The sequence below is a fragment of the Magnolia sinica genome, chromosome 13 (genome assembly GCF_029962835.1).
Source record: "Magnolia sinica isolate HGM2019 chromosome 13, MsV1, whole genome shotgun sequence".
Lineage (NCBI taxonomy): Eukaryota > Viridiplantae > Streptophyta > Magnoliopsida > Magnoliales > Magnoliaceae > Magnolia > Magnolia sinica.
This window is the reverse complement of record NC_080585.1, coordinates 26,743,172-26,761,051: the sequence shown is the minus strand read 5'-3', so window position 1 is coordinate 26,761,051 and position 17,880 is coordinate 26,743,172. Positions and strand designations below refer to the sequence as shown.

At 39.6% G+C, this 17,880-nt stretch overlaps 1 protein-coding gene across 1 annotated transcript in view; it reads left to right on the top strand.

Moving 5' to 3' along the window:
• Positions 1-17,880, top strand: part of LOC131223343 (protein TIC236, chloroplastic) — a 95,670-nt gene that overhangs the window by 60,609 nt on the left and 17,181 nt on the right. Inside the window, exons 12-15 of the mRNA XM_058218724.1 lie at positions 816-986; positions 1,148-1,207; positions 2,495-2,617; positions 16,903-17,178. Coding sequence (XP_058074707.1) covers positions 816-986; positions 1,148-1,207; positions 2,495-2,617; positions 16,903-17,178 — 630 coding nt within the window. The remainder of the gene's footprint in view (positions 1-815; positions 987-1,147; positions 1,208-2,494; positions 2,618-16,902; positions 17,179-17,880) is intronic.

Genomic DNA, 17,880 nt, shown 5'->3' with positions numbered 1-17,880 from the left:
GCTGCGTTTTTTGGTATCTCCACAGTTCTTCGAATAAGGCAGTCAATAGGGTGTTTGAGTTATTGTCTAAGTGGATTCATTGATCCTTTTGAGCTAGGGTTTGGAGTTTTGTATTCTCTCCTTTTCTTTTTCTTTTTTGCTGTTTTCTGTTTGTTTGTTTTTTTTTTCTCTTTCTTTGCCTTGTATGGTTGTCTTTTTCTTTTTTGACCTTTGGCCCTAATAAAATGCATCATCTTTCAAAAAAAAAAAAATTTTTGATAAACTCCTAGCATAATGGTTTGTGTTTTGATTGAGTTGAGGTCATGGTTTCAACCCATGTCTGGTGGATTTTTCTTATTCTTAAGAAAGCAATTGTCCACCTAGTTGACCTGGGTTGCCAATGACCTGTCCTGTTTTGGTGGCCAGATCATGTCAAAACATGCCTAATCGTCTCTGGTTGGGTCCAGCTTAAAATACTGAAGCACTAATTCTTCCTCTTATTTTCGCCATATATAGGTTCCTACTATTGTCTAATACAATTTTTTTCTTTTCTTTTCTTTCTGGGACTTTTTAAAGTAGAAACCAAATAATCCCGGTCTTCATGTATTTTGGTCTACATGTTTTTCTTACCAAATAATCCTGGTCTTCATGTATTTTGGTCTACATGTTTTTCTTACTTACAAAGAACATAAGACTGTTGAAGTTTGTTCTAATTGTTATATTCATTTTGTCAACATTATTCCATTATAGTAGAACTTCGTTCATGGTGTATTCATTTCTCTTCATGTGTACTCCATAACAGTTTTGTGTTACTGGTGCTTTTTCTCCATATGCAGTTGGATGCAACGGGTAGGCCAGATGAGAATTTGACAGTGGAAGTTGTTGGACCGTTACTGCCTGCTATGGCCGAAAACTTGCAAAAGACAACCATGTTGTCAGTTGCTCTTCAGAAGGGGCAACTTAGAGCTAACATATCTTATCAACCACAATATTCTGCAAACTTGGAGGTCTTTGTTCTCCATCGTCTTAATGATCGTTGTGTAATAATTATGTTTGAGTGTACTTCTGGTCCTTCTCATTGAGAACTGATTTTATAGTTCAATTATTTGTAAGCATCTGCATCTACACTTGTAAGTAGATCTCATTTTAACCTTTATTCTGTGGATAGGTGCGCCATTTACCACTTGATGAGCTGGAGCTCGCTTCACTTCGTGGGACAATACAGAGGGTAAGTTCTCCTTTAAGCCAAACACTATTTTTGTGGCAAAATACTTCTCAATTTTCCAAATTAGCTTCAATGAACTTTTTTATTGATGTGTAAATATTAGAGACATAACCATGTTCATAAATTCACCAGGCCATCAGATACAGCACTCTCACCAAAGAGTGGACTGCTACGCAACCATAAACATGTTCAAAATAAAAAATGAATACATGTTTGGAATATTTGCATTATTCTGAACTTTCTAAATATTTTTTTCAGAATTTTTCAGGCAAAAAATAATAATTTTGTTTTAACCGTTATGGGGGTCGTAACGGTCATTACGTCCCCATTTCAGTCAATATCCCTTTCGGTAATGGTGGTGACCGTTATGGATACAGAATACCTTGTTCCCAACCTACCTTTTTTTCTTTGCAAACATGGGAAAATAGTTTTTGCATAGAAAACATTTTCATTTCAGAGGTATTCAAACATTCCAAAACACCCCCTCAGGGTGGTCTGATGTAGTGGAGAGTGAAAGCCAACCTTGGGAATACAAATAGAGACAATTGACTATCTTTTGCCATTCCAAGGGTAATTTGGCCCAAGCAGCACTGCAGCACTATAACCTGTAGCAAGCTGGTGATCATCAGGACAACTGGCTGATCTACATCACTGGAAGCAATAACTCCCAAGGATGGATTCTGGACAATGGGAGAACCATAATGCAGTGTTCGGCGTGCCTTTAACATAATTGTAGACATGTTGAACAGCATGTGAATGATGGTTGGCAAATGCATGAACTGTCACAATAGATCAAGTGCATAGGATAGGTTTGGACGTGAGATTGTTGTCATAGGTTTGCATATTTTATATCCATGATTACTATGTAGTGTGTAGTTTGTTCTTTAATTTGTCACCTTGACATAAATTATCTCATTGCATCAGAATGAAGTATCTTAGGCTGCTCTAGAAGCTGAATTTTTTCACTGAAGGTAAAGCAGATTCTCAGTATCTGTTAGTTTCAGCTTCTTAAGCTGGAGAATTCATATTTACTGCATACTAATTACTACTACAGTTCGAAAAAAAAAAAAAAAAAACCCATTTACTGTTGACTATTTTGGACCTTTGTGGCCATCATAGTAATACATGATAGGGCCAGATCTTGAACAATTTTGAAGTAGAAAAGCAACATGTCAGTTTCATAATGTAGTTTCTCCTAATATGATTTCCTTGGGCAGATCTTTGTTGCTTGTGGTTGACAGTATGAACTTCAAATTGTTAGTAAGGTATTTGTAACGTGTGTAATTTCAGGCAGAGGTGCAACTTAATTTTCCAAAAAGGAGGGGTCATGGAATGTTATCTGTTCTTCATCCAAAATTCAGTGGTGTACTCGGTGAGGCCCTTGACGTGGCTGCTCGATGGAGTGGGGATGTTGTGAGTACCTCTGCACCAAGTATGCTGTTTTATGCATCTGTCTTTTCTCGGTTATGGGTTCTTTAGTATAAGCTCATAAAATGCATGCTTTTACAATTTGGCCATCATATCTAAGAAGGAAAAACACCATTGTGACTATGACATTAAGGTACCCAATTTCTCATCATAAGTTTTACTTAACCTAATAACATCAATTTCAGACATCTGTGTTCTTAAATCTGGCACTAAAATCAATTCCGTACTAAGAAATGGAAACATAAAATCAACATTTTTTTTTTTTGAAAGATAACTTATATTAAAGAAGAAAAACAGAAAAAAAAAAAAAAAAAAACAAGAGGAAAGGAGGCTGCTGAGGTAGCAGAAACAAACTAAGCCTCAAGGAAGGCTAGATCTACATTAAGCCCATCCATATGGGAAGCCCATTCAGCGATCAGACACTTCACAAAGGAGGTCACTAAGTGAGAAGGCTTCGATTCATTGCGGAAACACCGGTTGTTTCTTTCCGTCCAAACAGCCCACCAAATTGCCAAAATCGCCATCCGCCAAAGCCGAGATTTTGATTTGCCTAATCTAACACCATGCCAAGCCTTGAGAAGCATATCCACGTCTCTGGGGAAGCACCAACTGACCTTGAAACAGGAGAGAATAACTATACAAATGGAGCAGACAAAAGGACAGTGGATCAGCAAATGGTCCACTGTTTCTTCTGAATTCAGGCAGCATATGCAGACGTTAGGTAAAATCATTCCTTTTCTTCTAAGATTATCTAGAGTAAGGATTCTTCTGTTCCCAGCCAACCACCCGAACAAGTGCAATTTAGGAGGAACAACATACTTCCAGATGAAATGAGGGCACTGAGAGAGTGGTGCTACCGTTAATGACGGAAAGCTGCTTGAAGAAGGATCTGACCGTGAAGAGTAAGGACTTATCTGCTTTCCAGATGAGATTATCCTTACACGCCTGGTTAGGAGAGATACTGAACGCAATCCAGCAGCTCCACGAATTCGCTGATTTCCTAGTCCTCCAAATTTCTTTGGCATTGAATATTCCACACCACTTTATCTGCTTCTATGGAGTAGTTTTCAGCAATCACACTATTTTTCTTTGCCGCCAGCCGGAATATGTTAGGGAATTTATCTTTCAACAGAATGTCTCCAAGCCAAGTGTCCGTCCAAAATCGGATGCAGTCTCCTTTGCCCACTTCAAAGCCTATCCTTTGGAGGACCTCTTCTTTCATACGACCAATGCCTTTCCAGATGGCGGAGGCCCTACACGAGGAAGACTCTTTCGTCCACCACCCCCCTTCCGAGCTCCCGTATTTACCTTTGATGATTTTGTTCCACAAGCTATCCTTCTCTGTACCGAGTCTCCAAATCCATTTCCCTAAGAGAGCCCGATTCATCGTTTTTAAGTCCTTTATGCCAGCTCCTCCGTCTTTAATCTGCTAACAAACCGGCCTCCAATCCATGAGAATGAACCTCTTCTTGTCGTCCTTGCCACACCAGAGAAAATTACGCCTAAGGGAATCAATGGACTTAGGGACCGCGGCAGGACACCGGAACAAAGACATGAAGTAGGTTGGGAGATGGACAGCGCTGCTTTTATCAGCGTGAGACGACCACCAATAGACTGGTAGCGACATTTCCACACAGTCAGATGGTGATGGAATCTCTGGATAACCATATCCCATTGATTTTTTTTGACAGACTGATGCATAGAGGGAGACCCATGAATGAAGTCGGGAAAGTCCCCGAGGAACACCCCATAAGATCTGCCAAGTCACTGACCTCTTGGTTGTCCAAGTTGACCCCAAAAATTTTGGATTTGAGCATATTCACCTTCAGACCTGCGACAACTTCAAAACATATGATAACTGTTCGCAAATTAGAATTGTTTCTATACTTGCTTCAAAAAAAAATTACGATGTCATCCACAAACTGGACATGAGAGATCAGGTGTTGCATCCCTTTCACTTGGATTCCCCTAAGAATGCCTTCCATCCGGCCCTTATGGAGCATCGAAGATAAGGCCTCACCGATAATGAGAAAAAGAAAGGGGGATAGAGGGTCTCCTTGCCTAAGACCGCTTAAGCTTCTAAAGAATCCTTTTGGCGATCTGTTCAAGAGAATTGAAAATTGCGCTGAGCTGATGCATTCCTTTATCCTTCTCCTCCAAGTCTCGCCGAAACCTATACGCTTCAGCAGATAAAGAAGAAAGTCGCATTCAACATGATCATAGGCCTTCTCCATGTCCAATTTGCAGAAAATAAATTTCTTCTTAGAACGATAGCTGGAATCAAGGCATTCATTTTCGATGAGGGCTCCATCTATTATCTGTCTACCCAGGATGAAAGCGCATTAGTTGGGAGCGATGATCGATCTGATAACTTTCTGCAACCGATTAGCAAGGACCTTTGCCAAGATTTTATACAGGCTACCAATGAGGCTGATCGGTCTAAACTCTTTGAATTCTGAAGCTCCCGAAAACTTGGGAATCAGCGCAATGAATGTCACCCCTATATTTTTTGATAGTCTCCCTCTAACGTAGAATTCATTAAGAAAAGTCATCACCTCTTCCTGAACGAGGTCCCAGAAGGCTTGAATGAACTGAATAGGGTAGCCGTCAAGGTCGTGGGCTTTGTCTCCTCCTAGAGCATTCACAGCCTTTTTGACTTCTTCCAAGGAGAACGACAATTCCAAGAAACCTACATCTTCTTCGCTAATACTCTAGAACGAGAGATTATCCAGCCGAGGCCTAGACCATCCCTCATTGTGGAGGAGCCCTTGAAAGTAAGAGATAGCTTACATTTCACAAATTTGAAATATCAATATTCAACATTCAACACTACATGATATACATCAACAATCAACATCAACACGCTTAGACTTAGTAAACAAAATGAAGAAGTTATTTATTTATTATCTAATCAATAATCATATACATTAATCTAGTAGCCATTGTGCCATATCACCACCAGGTCCACCACCACCACCACCACCACCATCATCATCATCATTCGAGTCATCTCCTTTTTCCACATACACTTCTTCTTCTTTCGTTTCTTCATCATCTGTACGTACTAATACTTCATCAACATCCAATGGTGGATGATCTTCAGCTTGATCATCATTATCACCATCTCCTTCTTCAATCTGCTCAGTCTCTTCAACGGGTTGATAGCTACTACTCGCCCCCCTGCTCCCCCCTATCCTTCGCCTTCGAGTGGTACTGCCTTCACCAAGTGTCGATCCGTATGCGGCATCTTCAACTTGTGCCCATGTCAACTCCTCTCCAACAAATACCGGGTCCTCCATCTCTACAAGCCACTCGTTATCTGTATTCAACTCATCTAAGCAGATAGGGTCAAAGAAACTGGGCTTTTCTTTCCTAGTTTGGAATCGTTCTTGCAATTTTTTATTGTGTTGAACGAAAACCAAGTCGCTGAGCTTTTTTTGCTCAAGGCAATTCATTTTCTTGGTATGAATCTGCAAGAAAGAAAGAGCATTTGGCATTAGCTATTTAGGTAATTAATTTAGCTTAGGCTACTAAAAAATTAAAGTGTACAAACAATTACTAAACAGTCTAAACTTACTACCGCATACGTGCTCCAATTGTGCTCGCAACCACTAGCAGAACACGTGAGTCCAAGAATCTTCATAGTCAGCTTCTTTAGATCTGGATCCTTCCTATTCAAGTCCACTCCATAGGCAGCCCACCAGTCAGCTGAGAAAAACAGTTTAAGTAGGTTAAAGATACTTTGTAGAAAAACTATTTGTAAGAGTACACTAAGACTGACATTCATAGAAGTACTTACTGGGCAATTTCATTGTCCGATGCCTTATTACGATATCCCTTGAGAATATCCCTTCACTTTTTGTGTAGAAGTCCAGCAAAATTGAGATCGTCCTGTTTTTCTCTATCTGGAATTATTCTTTCCAAGACATCAATAAATTCAACCATATGCACAGTGCTTCTGCTAGATCAGCAGAAGCGAATAAACAGGCTGGGTTAAGGATGTAAGCAGTTGAATACAATGGGGATGACATTTGGCTGCCCCATCTTCTATCTATAATATTTAAAATTGGCTTGTAATCACGGTCTTTATAGTTAAAATAGTTCATGATCTCATTTTTCGCCCTCTCCATCGCATCATATATGTAGCCCATTTCAGGCTTCTCATGCCCGTCCAACAATCGCAATACAGTGACTAAGGGCTCGGATGTTTTTAGCGCCTATATCACTTGTGTCCAAAAACTTTGAAAAATGATTGTTTATTGAACCTATTTCCCTTTATTCTTCTTTAACCAAGGCCCACTTATAAAATCGGCCGACACTACAAAGCTTTTAAGTTCTGATTCCTTTGCATATAATCTTTGTAGTGTTAAAAAGGCTGTAGCGAAACGGGTGACTACTGGACGTAGCAAGTTACCGCCAATGTGTTTTCTCATTCGACTGAGAAGAAGGGCGTGTTTGTACATAAAGACCGTGATTCTTCTAACCCTAGCAATCACATTTATAAATAATCTACCTATATCTTCTAACATAAGATCAACACAATGGGCCACACAAGGGGTCCAAAATAAGCGTCGCCTCTTCTCCATAAGAAGACAACTGGCCATTACATACAAGACTGCATTATCTGTAATTACTTGTACAGCATATTCTTTACGTATTTCTTCAACTACACTATCCAGTAAGTTGAACAAATATTCTCCTGTGTGTGAATGACCCGATGCATCCACGGACTTCAAAAACATTGTCCCAGCTGGAGAATTTACCAAAAAGTTAATGAGAGACCGACCGGATCTATCGGTCCATCCATCGGCCACTTGTGAACAACCATATGTTTTCCACAATTCCTTATATTCAGTTATGAAGGATTATGTATATTCAACTTCAAATTTTAGGCATGTCTCCCTCATTTCATAATATGAAGGAGGCAGTGTTTTAAATATGGAGAGAGAGAGAGAGGGAGAGAGAGGGAGAGAATTACACACACACTTACACACTTTACACTAGTAGTAGACTAGTAGAAAAGGAGAGGGAAAAGAAAAGGGGAGAGAGAGAGAGAGAGAGAGAGAGAGTTAAGTTACACTTGTAGAAAGGGAGAAGAAGAGGGAAAAGAAAATGAGAAAGAGAGAGAGAGAGAGAGAGAGAGAGAGAGAGAGAGTTGAGTTACACGTGTAGAAAAGAGAGGGAGAGAGAGAGAGATTTACACACAGACAAAATTAAAATTACAAATTTAAAAGAGGTTCCAACTTCCAAATTCTTCAATCTTCACTTCTTGTCTAAGTTGTCTTCTCTTCACCTTTGCCCCTTGAGTATTGATCTTGAATTCTTGTTGTACTTGTAAGTTGTAAGTAACTTCAAACTTGTAAGTTTGTAACTTGTAACTTGTAACTTGTAACTTGTAACAAAGTAACAAACAAACTAAAAAAAATGATAGAAGTTGTTAGAACTTAGAAAACTTAGAAGGTAGAACTTGGATATTATGAAACTCTAAGAGAAAATGAGATAGAAAGAGAGTGGTGTATGTTCCCTTGATTAAACTATAAAGTAGAAAGAGAGTTCAATTCAATGGATGGATCATGGAGAGCTTGGTTGTCTTGTAGATGTAGTAATGTCTCTTGAATCTTGATTCTTGAATGTGGATGTATGTTCCCTTCCTTGATTGAAACTTCAATCTCAATCTTGATTCTTGATTCTTGAAAATTGAAAGAAATATGGAATATGGATGGAGAGGAGTGGATGTAGATTGTAGAGTGCTTAGAAATATGTAAGAGAGAATGTAAGAGAGCAAAATAGAGAATAGAGAGAGTTTGAGCTTTGAGTGCATGTAGGAGTGCTTAGAGTCACATTTTATAGAGAAAAAATCAGAATTAAAAAAATAAAAACAAAAACCGATAAAAAATATGACCGTTGGCCAATATGCGATCGCATATGCTGGCACGCGTGGCATATGCGATCGCATATATGCAGTGATCGCATATGCCACTGTCGCATATGCGATCCCACCACATATATGCGCATATGCGAATGTGCGATCGCAAATGATAACATTGTGCATGAGAATCAGTCATAGACATGGATTTCCATTGCAATCCATGCTAACATTTTGGGGGGTGAAGGATTTTTCCTCACCTTTGCGTTTTAGCCCATATTCATTTTGATTCGAGATTTCTCCCCAAATCCAAACTTTGATTCAATAAAAAATGAAGAGTGATCAAAGATTCAAAATCACCTAAGGAACAAAATTTTAAAAAGAAAATCCTAAAAAAATGGTGTTTTTTTTCTAGGTTTTTTGAATTTTCTATCAATTTTTGCCTATTTACTAATTTTTCCTAGTATCAAGGAAATTATCACTGGTACCAGGGATATTATCGATGTTATCACTAATACCGGAAAACTTCTATAAGGCATTCTTCTCAAAATATAGCTAATATGGATAATATCACGGATATTATTGAAAATATCGGCAATATTTGGAATATTTTAAACTTCCAACAATTTCAGTATTGCCGACCAACGATACCGATAATATCGTTATTATTGATAATGTCACCAATTAGAGAGAAGCAAAAGAGGTGGGTGAGCTAGGCATCGGAGAGGTTAGAGTGAGAAACAAAAGTTTTCTTAGTAAATGGTGGGGGCAATTTGGGAGAGAAAAAGAGGGATTTTGGCAGAAAGTAATTGTAGAGAAGTATGGGGAATCGAAAAGGGGTTGGGATGCAAACATTCCTTCGGGGAACATAGCTTCAAGAATGTGGAGAGACATTGATGATTTTGGAGACAAGTTGAAGCCTTGGGGCAAGCCTCCGAGAGATGGTTTCAGGTTCTCAGTTAACAATGGTGAGGCAACTCTTTTTGGGGAGGATGTTTGGGTAGGCAACCACTTGCTTGTCTCCAGTTCTCGAACCTCTACATATTGGTGAGGGAGAAGCAAGTATCAGTGAAGGATTGCCCAGAAATTAGAGGCAATTACATTTGGTGGCATACTATATTAAGAAGGAATTCAAAAAAAAGAAGAGTAATGACCGAGTTTCAGTCCCTGCTATCTTTGTTATAGAACATCCATCTATACCCGATGAATGCAGATGAGAGATTTTGGATTTGGGAGAAATCTAGAAAATTCATATCCAAGTCGTTTCTTCATCAAGCATCCAACGAAGCTGAAAAGCAGTCAACTAATCTCTTGTGGAAATCTTCATCCCCCCTACGAGTTACAGCTTTTTTACCGATAGTAATCCATCCAAAAACCCTAATAGTGGATAATTTGAAGCGTAGAGGATTTTCCATTTCTAATAGATGTGTCATGTGCAAACAAGACGAAGAGAATGGATCCCACCTATTCCTTTATTGTCTAGTTGTGTCAGGTATTTGGAACTTCTTATCGAAAGTTGGCTATCGTGGGTTAAGGGTTCCTCCTTGGAAGGAGAATTTATCTCCTGGAAAGGCAGGCTAGCCCAAGGACCCATAAGATGGCTTAGAAGCTAGTCTCGTACACCATTTGCTAGGAAATCTTGAAAGCAATAACTTAATCGCCAGGGACATCCAAATTCCTATCTCAACGCTCATCGACAAAATTAGAGGCTCCATCTTAGATTGGTTGGGATATACAGATGACCTTGCCAGGCAATGCAATTTTGCAATGTGGAATGAATGATGTTGCAAAGAACATGGTGTGCCGTAACAGCCATTACGAGGCCATAAAGGCAGTTACATAAAGTTAACGGTGGCAACCATTACACGTTACGAGGTCGTAAAGGCCATAACAACCGTTACAGAAAAAATGACCCTTAAAGGTTGTTACAGCCCCCGTAATGGCGCTCGTAAAGATTGTAACAGCCTCGTAACAAGGCCAATACAGGTTTTTAAGTTTTTTTTTTTTTTTTTTTTGTTCAATAGAGAGAGAGAGAGAGAGAGAGAGAGCATAACAGCCATTACAAGGGCAATAACGGCCATTACAACCTGTATCGCAAAGGTAATGGTGGTGGCCGTTATGGCTATTGTTACCGTTACGGAATACCTTGACAGAGAAGGATAATGTCCGTGTCCTATTGCTTCCTCTTGTGTTAAACACTTCATTTAACCAGTAGGCCCAGGATTGAGTTGTCATCTTGTTTCGAGTAGTGTTCGAAGTATCGGTATCACTACAAGTTTCGTTGGTCGAGGATGTGGAAACAATATCAATATCGTCAATAACCGAAAATGCGTGGAAACATTAGGAAAACATAAAGAAATATGCAAATTAGGAATTAAAAAATTTGCAAAAAGAATGCACACATAATAAGTTTCCATTTAATGGGGACCTAAAAGCATGTGTTGTCATGAGAAATCAGTCCGACCATCCCATATCCATCCAAACATCCATCGATTTTTCAGAATATCGACAATACAAGACATTTCACCAAGAAATCGTCAACAACTAGAAAAGAAATGAAAGATTGTAGTGTCGATATCGCCCATGTTGCGATAACAATAATATCGCGATATCATCATCAACAAAATTGAACACTGCATGCGCCTATAAAAAAAATTGAAATGGAAATATTTTTAATAAACAGATTTTTGTCGATATTGTCGAAATATTGCCAATACACTAGTGATATAAGCAACACCTAAAATTTACACAGTCGAAAATATTGGTGATACATTGGTGATATTGATACATTGGCAATACAAGCGACACTTGGAATTTACGCAGTCAAAAATATTGGTGATATCAATACATTGGCGATACTTAGCAATACATTGCCGATACCTAGAATTTTTTATACTCCCAGTATTATCAGTATCGAGGCCGGTGTTATCAGTATCGCCGAGCTAGAGATACGGATGATATCAGGGATATTTTGATAATATCAAGGATACTTCAAACAATGGTTTTGAGTTGTTGCTATGTGTTTTTGTATCCCTGCATTGCGATTCTTTTATTTCCTTTAATGATTATTTAAGTTATGTGCTCAAAAAATAAAAAATCCCCAAATTCCCCCCCCCCCCCCCCCCTCTCTCTCTCTCTCTCTCTCAAAAGACGAATTAGGAATTTTTAATAGGAAGGCTCTTTTACATCCTTTAAAAGAAAGAGTAAAAAAAGAAGAAAAATGGTTTCAAATTTTTTTTTTTTTTAAGTAATTTAGGGTCCATTTACGTAGTCTATGATTGCCATACAATTCGATAGGATAATTGTACACTTTGATACAATTCATCTAATTATGTAGGATCTGCTATTTGGGTGTACTATTTGAATCATGCACTCGTACAATACGATAAGAATCATATATGGCAATAACATTGTTCAGGAAAATGGATCCACAACCTCAGGAAAAGGATTGGCTCTAATGATCGAGCATGGGGTTCCACCCCAAAACTTATTAGTTAATTGACACTGGGGGGACATGTAGAGGTTGAGCACCATCTCCCTCAAGGATAACTACTCCGAATCCACGGAGCTTCTCTTGACTCCTCACAGAGACTTCTTGAATCCACAAGGAAAAAAGCAAGAAAAATAGAAATAAATTCTATAAAATTCGTAATTTGATTGATATCTGAATAAACAAGTTTACACCCCTTTAAATAGAGATACAAAGCTATGGAAGAAGTTTTGGAATTAAACTACAACTATAAATAGTAAACTTACTATTTATAGACGGTCGTGATTCCTACTAGTGCGCATGGTTTTCGGCCAAAAATAGTAAGCGTCCTATTTGGCTTCACCACGCTATTCTCCTAATTATTCTAAGCACTTTTCATGTTGGGCGCAACTCCTAAAGCCGAATGGATGAAGAGTTATAATCAAAGTAAAACTTCTTTTTTTTTAAGAACCTCTACTCATTGATCAGAGAGAATTACAATTGAGATTTTCGGGCGGGTCTGAGAACAAAAGGAGACAAGGACCCGCCTATCGTAAAAAAAGGCATATCTCACTCTCAGGTTACCCAATCCCACCTTGTCTAAAAAGAGAAGGCCTTTGGGGATGCAAGGAAGATCCGCCTGAGAGTTGAGAAATACATTCAATTGGGAGCCACTACCAAACTTAGTGAGGCTAATCAAACTAAAACTTACTATAAATAGTAAGAACGAAATTAAAACAGGAATTTGACCGTCGATCTGATGGTATTTCGCAAATTTGGCGTGGGCAACCCGACGTAGCGAGTTGGGTGGCTAAAGTAGCTCGTCCTACCCCAAAATCATATATGGTACGTCCGATAGCTCATTCCGGTCTGCGGGATGTATCCGTTTTAAGTTCTGATGGTCCGGATCATCTCCGTCTCGGATCGGGCCTTTTTTGATCCATCTTGGCCATGAAAGTGTCCGCGACCTGCTCTACATCATTAATGCAAGACTACTTAAGATGCTCTAGCATCAAGAACACACCTCCACATGTTGGCCAGGGGACGGTTCGTGAGTAGCCCTCTTAGGGTTTCGTTGGACAACAAACGGTCGGAAAGACAAACCACTATGAAAACATTTGCCAAGGATGTTTTCATTAATCGAGAGCCGCTGGGAGTAACCCACAAATTGTCATGAGACATTATTTTTATTGTACTGATGACATGCAATGATAGTTAACCTAGTATGAGAGGAACCATTGTTCAAGCTTAGTGGGCTTATTTAACACTACATGCTCTCGACATCAACTATTTGCAAATTCCACTTCATGGGTAGCATGTACTAGTCGTGCTAAGTTGCGTTGTGGGGTGTGACTCGGTAAACATGTGAGCGGTGTTGGTAATCATGTATCAATGGGTTCCCTACCATTTTGTGTAGCCAACTACTCGAGCATCATGCTTCATGGGCGACCCCAATTAGTTGGGATAAGGCTTAGATGATGATGATATGTTAAACCAGATTTGTGCATCTGTGTTTGCATTGACTTTCCTATGTAAACATTTTCACGCCTATCCATTTTCCTATGTAAATGGCCAAATATTACTCACACGCACCCCCACATTATTCACACGCACCCCCACGAGGGAAAACTTCCCTATGTAAATTTCCCCCTTTGGTTTTACCACCTTAATATGGACCGTCCACTTCCGAAATCACAATTGGATAGTTAGATCATCCAATCAAAGTGATTTGAGTGGGAAGGGCAATCAAAGGTTCTCTCCCCATGCTAGACAATCCACATCAATGCTTAGACCTCTCTAGTATACTCAATATGGAGCGTCCATTTCCTGAACCACTCGTCCGATGGTTAGAATCATCCAATCAAAGTGATGGGCAACTAAAGGGGGGTCCACATGATGGACGATCCACATCAATGCCTAGACCTCTCTAATATACTCAATGTGTCCCGTCCATTTCCCAAGCCACCAATCCAATGTCTATGATCATATGATCAAAGTGATTTGAGAAGGCCACAATCAAAGGCGGGCCCTAAATAATGGATGGTGCACATCAATACTTAAGCTCTCTACTATTCTCCACATGGACCGTCCATTTCCCAAACCACCAATTCGATAGTTAGGATCGTCCAGTCAAAATGATTTGAGTGTGATGGGCAATCAAAGATAGGCCCCACATGGTGGATGGTCTACATAAATGATCAGATTTTTCTAGTGTAATCAATATGAATTGTCCATTTCACTATTTTTGATCAGATGGCTAGGAGCTTACAATCAAAGTGATTTGAAGTGCATGGGCCATCAAGGGTGGGCAACATGATGGATGTACAAACATATTATATCCATTTTTTAGCACATACTTTAAACACAAGTAGGTTTTCATGCATGTATGTAGTAATAAATGACTTGCACTGCTGAATGGGAATTTCTTGATTATATGCTGGGTAGACTGGGATGTGGGGATAAATGGAGAAGGTGGATCCAAAGTTGTGTTAGATCGCCTTCCTTCTTGGTGCTCATGAATGGATCCCCTAAAAGATTCTTCAAGCCATCTAGGGCTCTTCAGTCTTCACTAAGTTGACCCCCTTTCTCCTTATCTTTTCCTACTTGTAGCTGAAGCATTTAGTCAGTTACTAGCCAAAGGTCAAGAGACTAACCTTATTAGCGGATTCAAGGTGGTTCCCTCCTCTGCTCGTCACACCTCTAGTTTGCGGACGATACTATTATCTTTTGTGATGTCAATCTTGTTACGGTGGATAACCTTTGTAAAATTTTTGCATGTTTTGAGGCAGTCTCGGGGCTTAAGATCAACATTGGGAAAAGTGAGATGTTGGGAATTCATCTTGTGGATGAGGAGTTAAGCAGATTGGCATGGGTGTTTGGGTGCAAAGTGGGTTCTTTCCCATCCACCTACCTGGGTCTTCCTCTTTGTATCAGGGAGCCCACCAAGAACCTTTAGGAGAAGGTGCTAAAGAGGGTGGAAAGGATGTTGTCTAAGTGGAAGGGCCGTTACTTCTCCTTGGGGGGCCGCCTGACTCTTATCAAAGTAGCTCTATCCAATTTTCCATTGTACTTCATGTCTTTATTCAACTGTCCAAAATCAATGAAGGATAGACTGGATCTGCTTAGAAGGGACTTCCTGTGGAAGGGGTCGGAAGATGGCTTCAAGTTCCACCTCTTAAGGTGGGAGGAGGTGGGCAAGCCAATATCGCATGGGGGAGCGGGGTTATGATCTTTGTGCACTATGAATCAAGCTCTTTTGGGTAAATGATTATGGAGGTTCGAGATGGAGGAAGTGAGATTCTGGTGTGAAATTATTGCATCAAGTACAGCCTTAAGGAAGGGGTGTAAGAGGTTGAGTCCTCTCTTTATAGGTCTTCTCATATTTGGAGATCTATAATGGCAATAAGGAGGAAATTCTGCGAAGGTGTCTCTCTCTTTAGGTGATGGTGCGAAAATTAAATTCTGGAAAGACACGTGGCATGGCGACGAACCCTTGGAAATGGATTTTCCAAGTTTGGCTAGTGTTGCGCCCTTGGAAAATCTCAAAGCTTAGAACTGATTTTCCTTCTTAGGCTCGACGGTTTGTTGGATGCCCCCTTGCAAACGGTTCCTTCTGGACGGTGAATTGGAGGAGCTCCAATCCCTTTTGGCCCAGCTCCAGTTAGTGATTCCTCCTGGAGGAGTTCATTCTATGGTGTGGTCCATCTATAGTTTGGGGAGATTCTCTGTTAGCTCTTTTTATAAGCTCCTCTCTTCGGAAGCATCTTCCTATGTTGGGGCCTGTGCCTATCATTTTTGGTCTTTTGCAGCGCCCCCTGGGCAGCTGTGTTCCTGTAGCTGGTTGGTAGAAATAAGGTGCTGACTATTGACAACCTTCAAAAGTGGGCTATGTTTATCCCCAACACACGCTGTGTTATGCAAGCAAGATGCCGAATTTGTTGACCATCTATTTATTTCTTATCCATTCACTACCAAGGTGTGGGCTTTCTTTTTTTCCACTTTCCAATTTTCATGGGTTATGCCTGCGTCAGCCTCTTATCTTCTTTGGGTCTGGACTGGGAGTGGGGTTTGTAAGAATATGAAGCCGATTTGGAATCTGACTCTTCTGGCAATTTGGGATGAGTGGAATAGGCAGCGGTTTTGGGATTCCTTGGAATCTATGGTCACTATTGCACTGACTCTTAAAGTTTCTGTTTTGGAATGGTCAGCCTCTTTGAATGTAGATCCAGAATTTGTAAAGTCTGTTCTCGGGATGTAAATCTTTTGCCCCTTTGTATTCTTTACTCGCGTACCTTTTGCCAGCGGGCCTTTAATAATGTTAACATTAACCCTCAAAAAAAAGGGGGGGGGGGGGGGGGGGGAAGAAATGACTTACATAGGAAACTAGACCAAAAACACATAGTAAACTACTTGCACGGTTAAGTATTTACATATGCAAATGGATTCCTGGTAAAAATAATAATTACTTCAGTGTGTATAGCATTTACATATATAAACGGTTTGCAGACAAACATACCTTTATTGTATCCATTGGTTTCCTTATCAGACAGATTCCATGTTCATTTTCTATATTCGCATTCTGGATTCTACAAAAGCAAACACACCCTTTGCATGCGCATATCTATGTCAAACTATCAAATGGCAATATGCGAATGCACGTTTAATGATGCATGTTTCTACCATGTTCTCGAGGTGTTTTTTTTTTTTTTTTGTTGATTTTTCCCAATTTCAAGCAGACATATTTGTTCATTATCTTATTTGCATAGTCTTGGTGGGTTTTCTTATGGGTCCGAAGATTATTATGTCTTCCTCAGTAGTTTGTCTTATAAATTATCAAACAGCTTTAGCTTTGTTTTTATTTTTTAGTACGTGAAATAATAATCTACACTTTAGTATGGGCTGTAGTGTTGAAGGTAGTTTGATGTAATTGTTCAGATAACTGTTGAAAAGACTGTTTTGGAGCAAGCGAGTAGCAGATACGAGCTTCAAGGTGAGTATGTATTGCCTGGCACTCGGGATCGATACCCTGCTAACAAGGAGAGGGATGGCTTGTTGAAGAGGGCCATGGGTGGTCATTTGGGTAGTGTGATATCTTCCATGGGGAGGTGGCGAATGAGATTAGAAGTTCCTGGTGCTGAAGTTGCAGAGATGCTGCCACTTGCACGGCTTCTTTCTCGCAGTACCGATCCTGCTGTTCGCTCTAGGTCAAAGGTAGCTTACTTGGTCAACCTGGATGGTATTGTTTCCGTCATGAGTATTTTTTTATGTAATCTAATACACATTTGCATGTGTATGTAATCACAAACCCAAGATTTAAATGAATGGAGAACAGTGTAGTGGTCTGCTTCTTTTCTTCTTCTTTTTTAAAATTAGAGTTTTTTTTTTTTTTTGCTCAACATTTGTTAGATAGATTGGATGCTTCTAATTCAACACTCTTCATTAATTGCTCCTTATGTATTGAAATTTCTCACTACCTTGGCCATTTTAGATCTTTTTTTATCATGCCTTGCCTAGTTTTGCAAGTGAAATCAAGAAACATTATCAGGCCTACCTTCCTTAAGAATACATTCCGTTGTCAAGGGAATTTTTATGGAAGAAATTCGTTTTCTCTGCGCAAGTTCTAAATTTTAAGCATTTCAAGCTGTAAGAAGTGAACTTGTCAAATATTTGGTTAACATGCACCCAAATGCTAATCGCTACATATGCATGTGTGTATGCCACTGTTTTAAATAGCTTACGCTGTGTAGCATATAGCTTATGCTATGTAGTGTAGCTTAGCCTTAATGCTACATAGCTCATGAAAACAGCTTAAGTTGCTTGTAGCCTACGCTGCATGATAATTTGCATACGCTACACGCTACATACCTCACATAATAAAATATTTTGCATTACTGCATTAAAATCAAATAATAT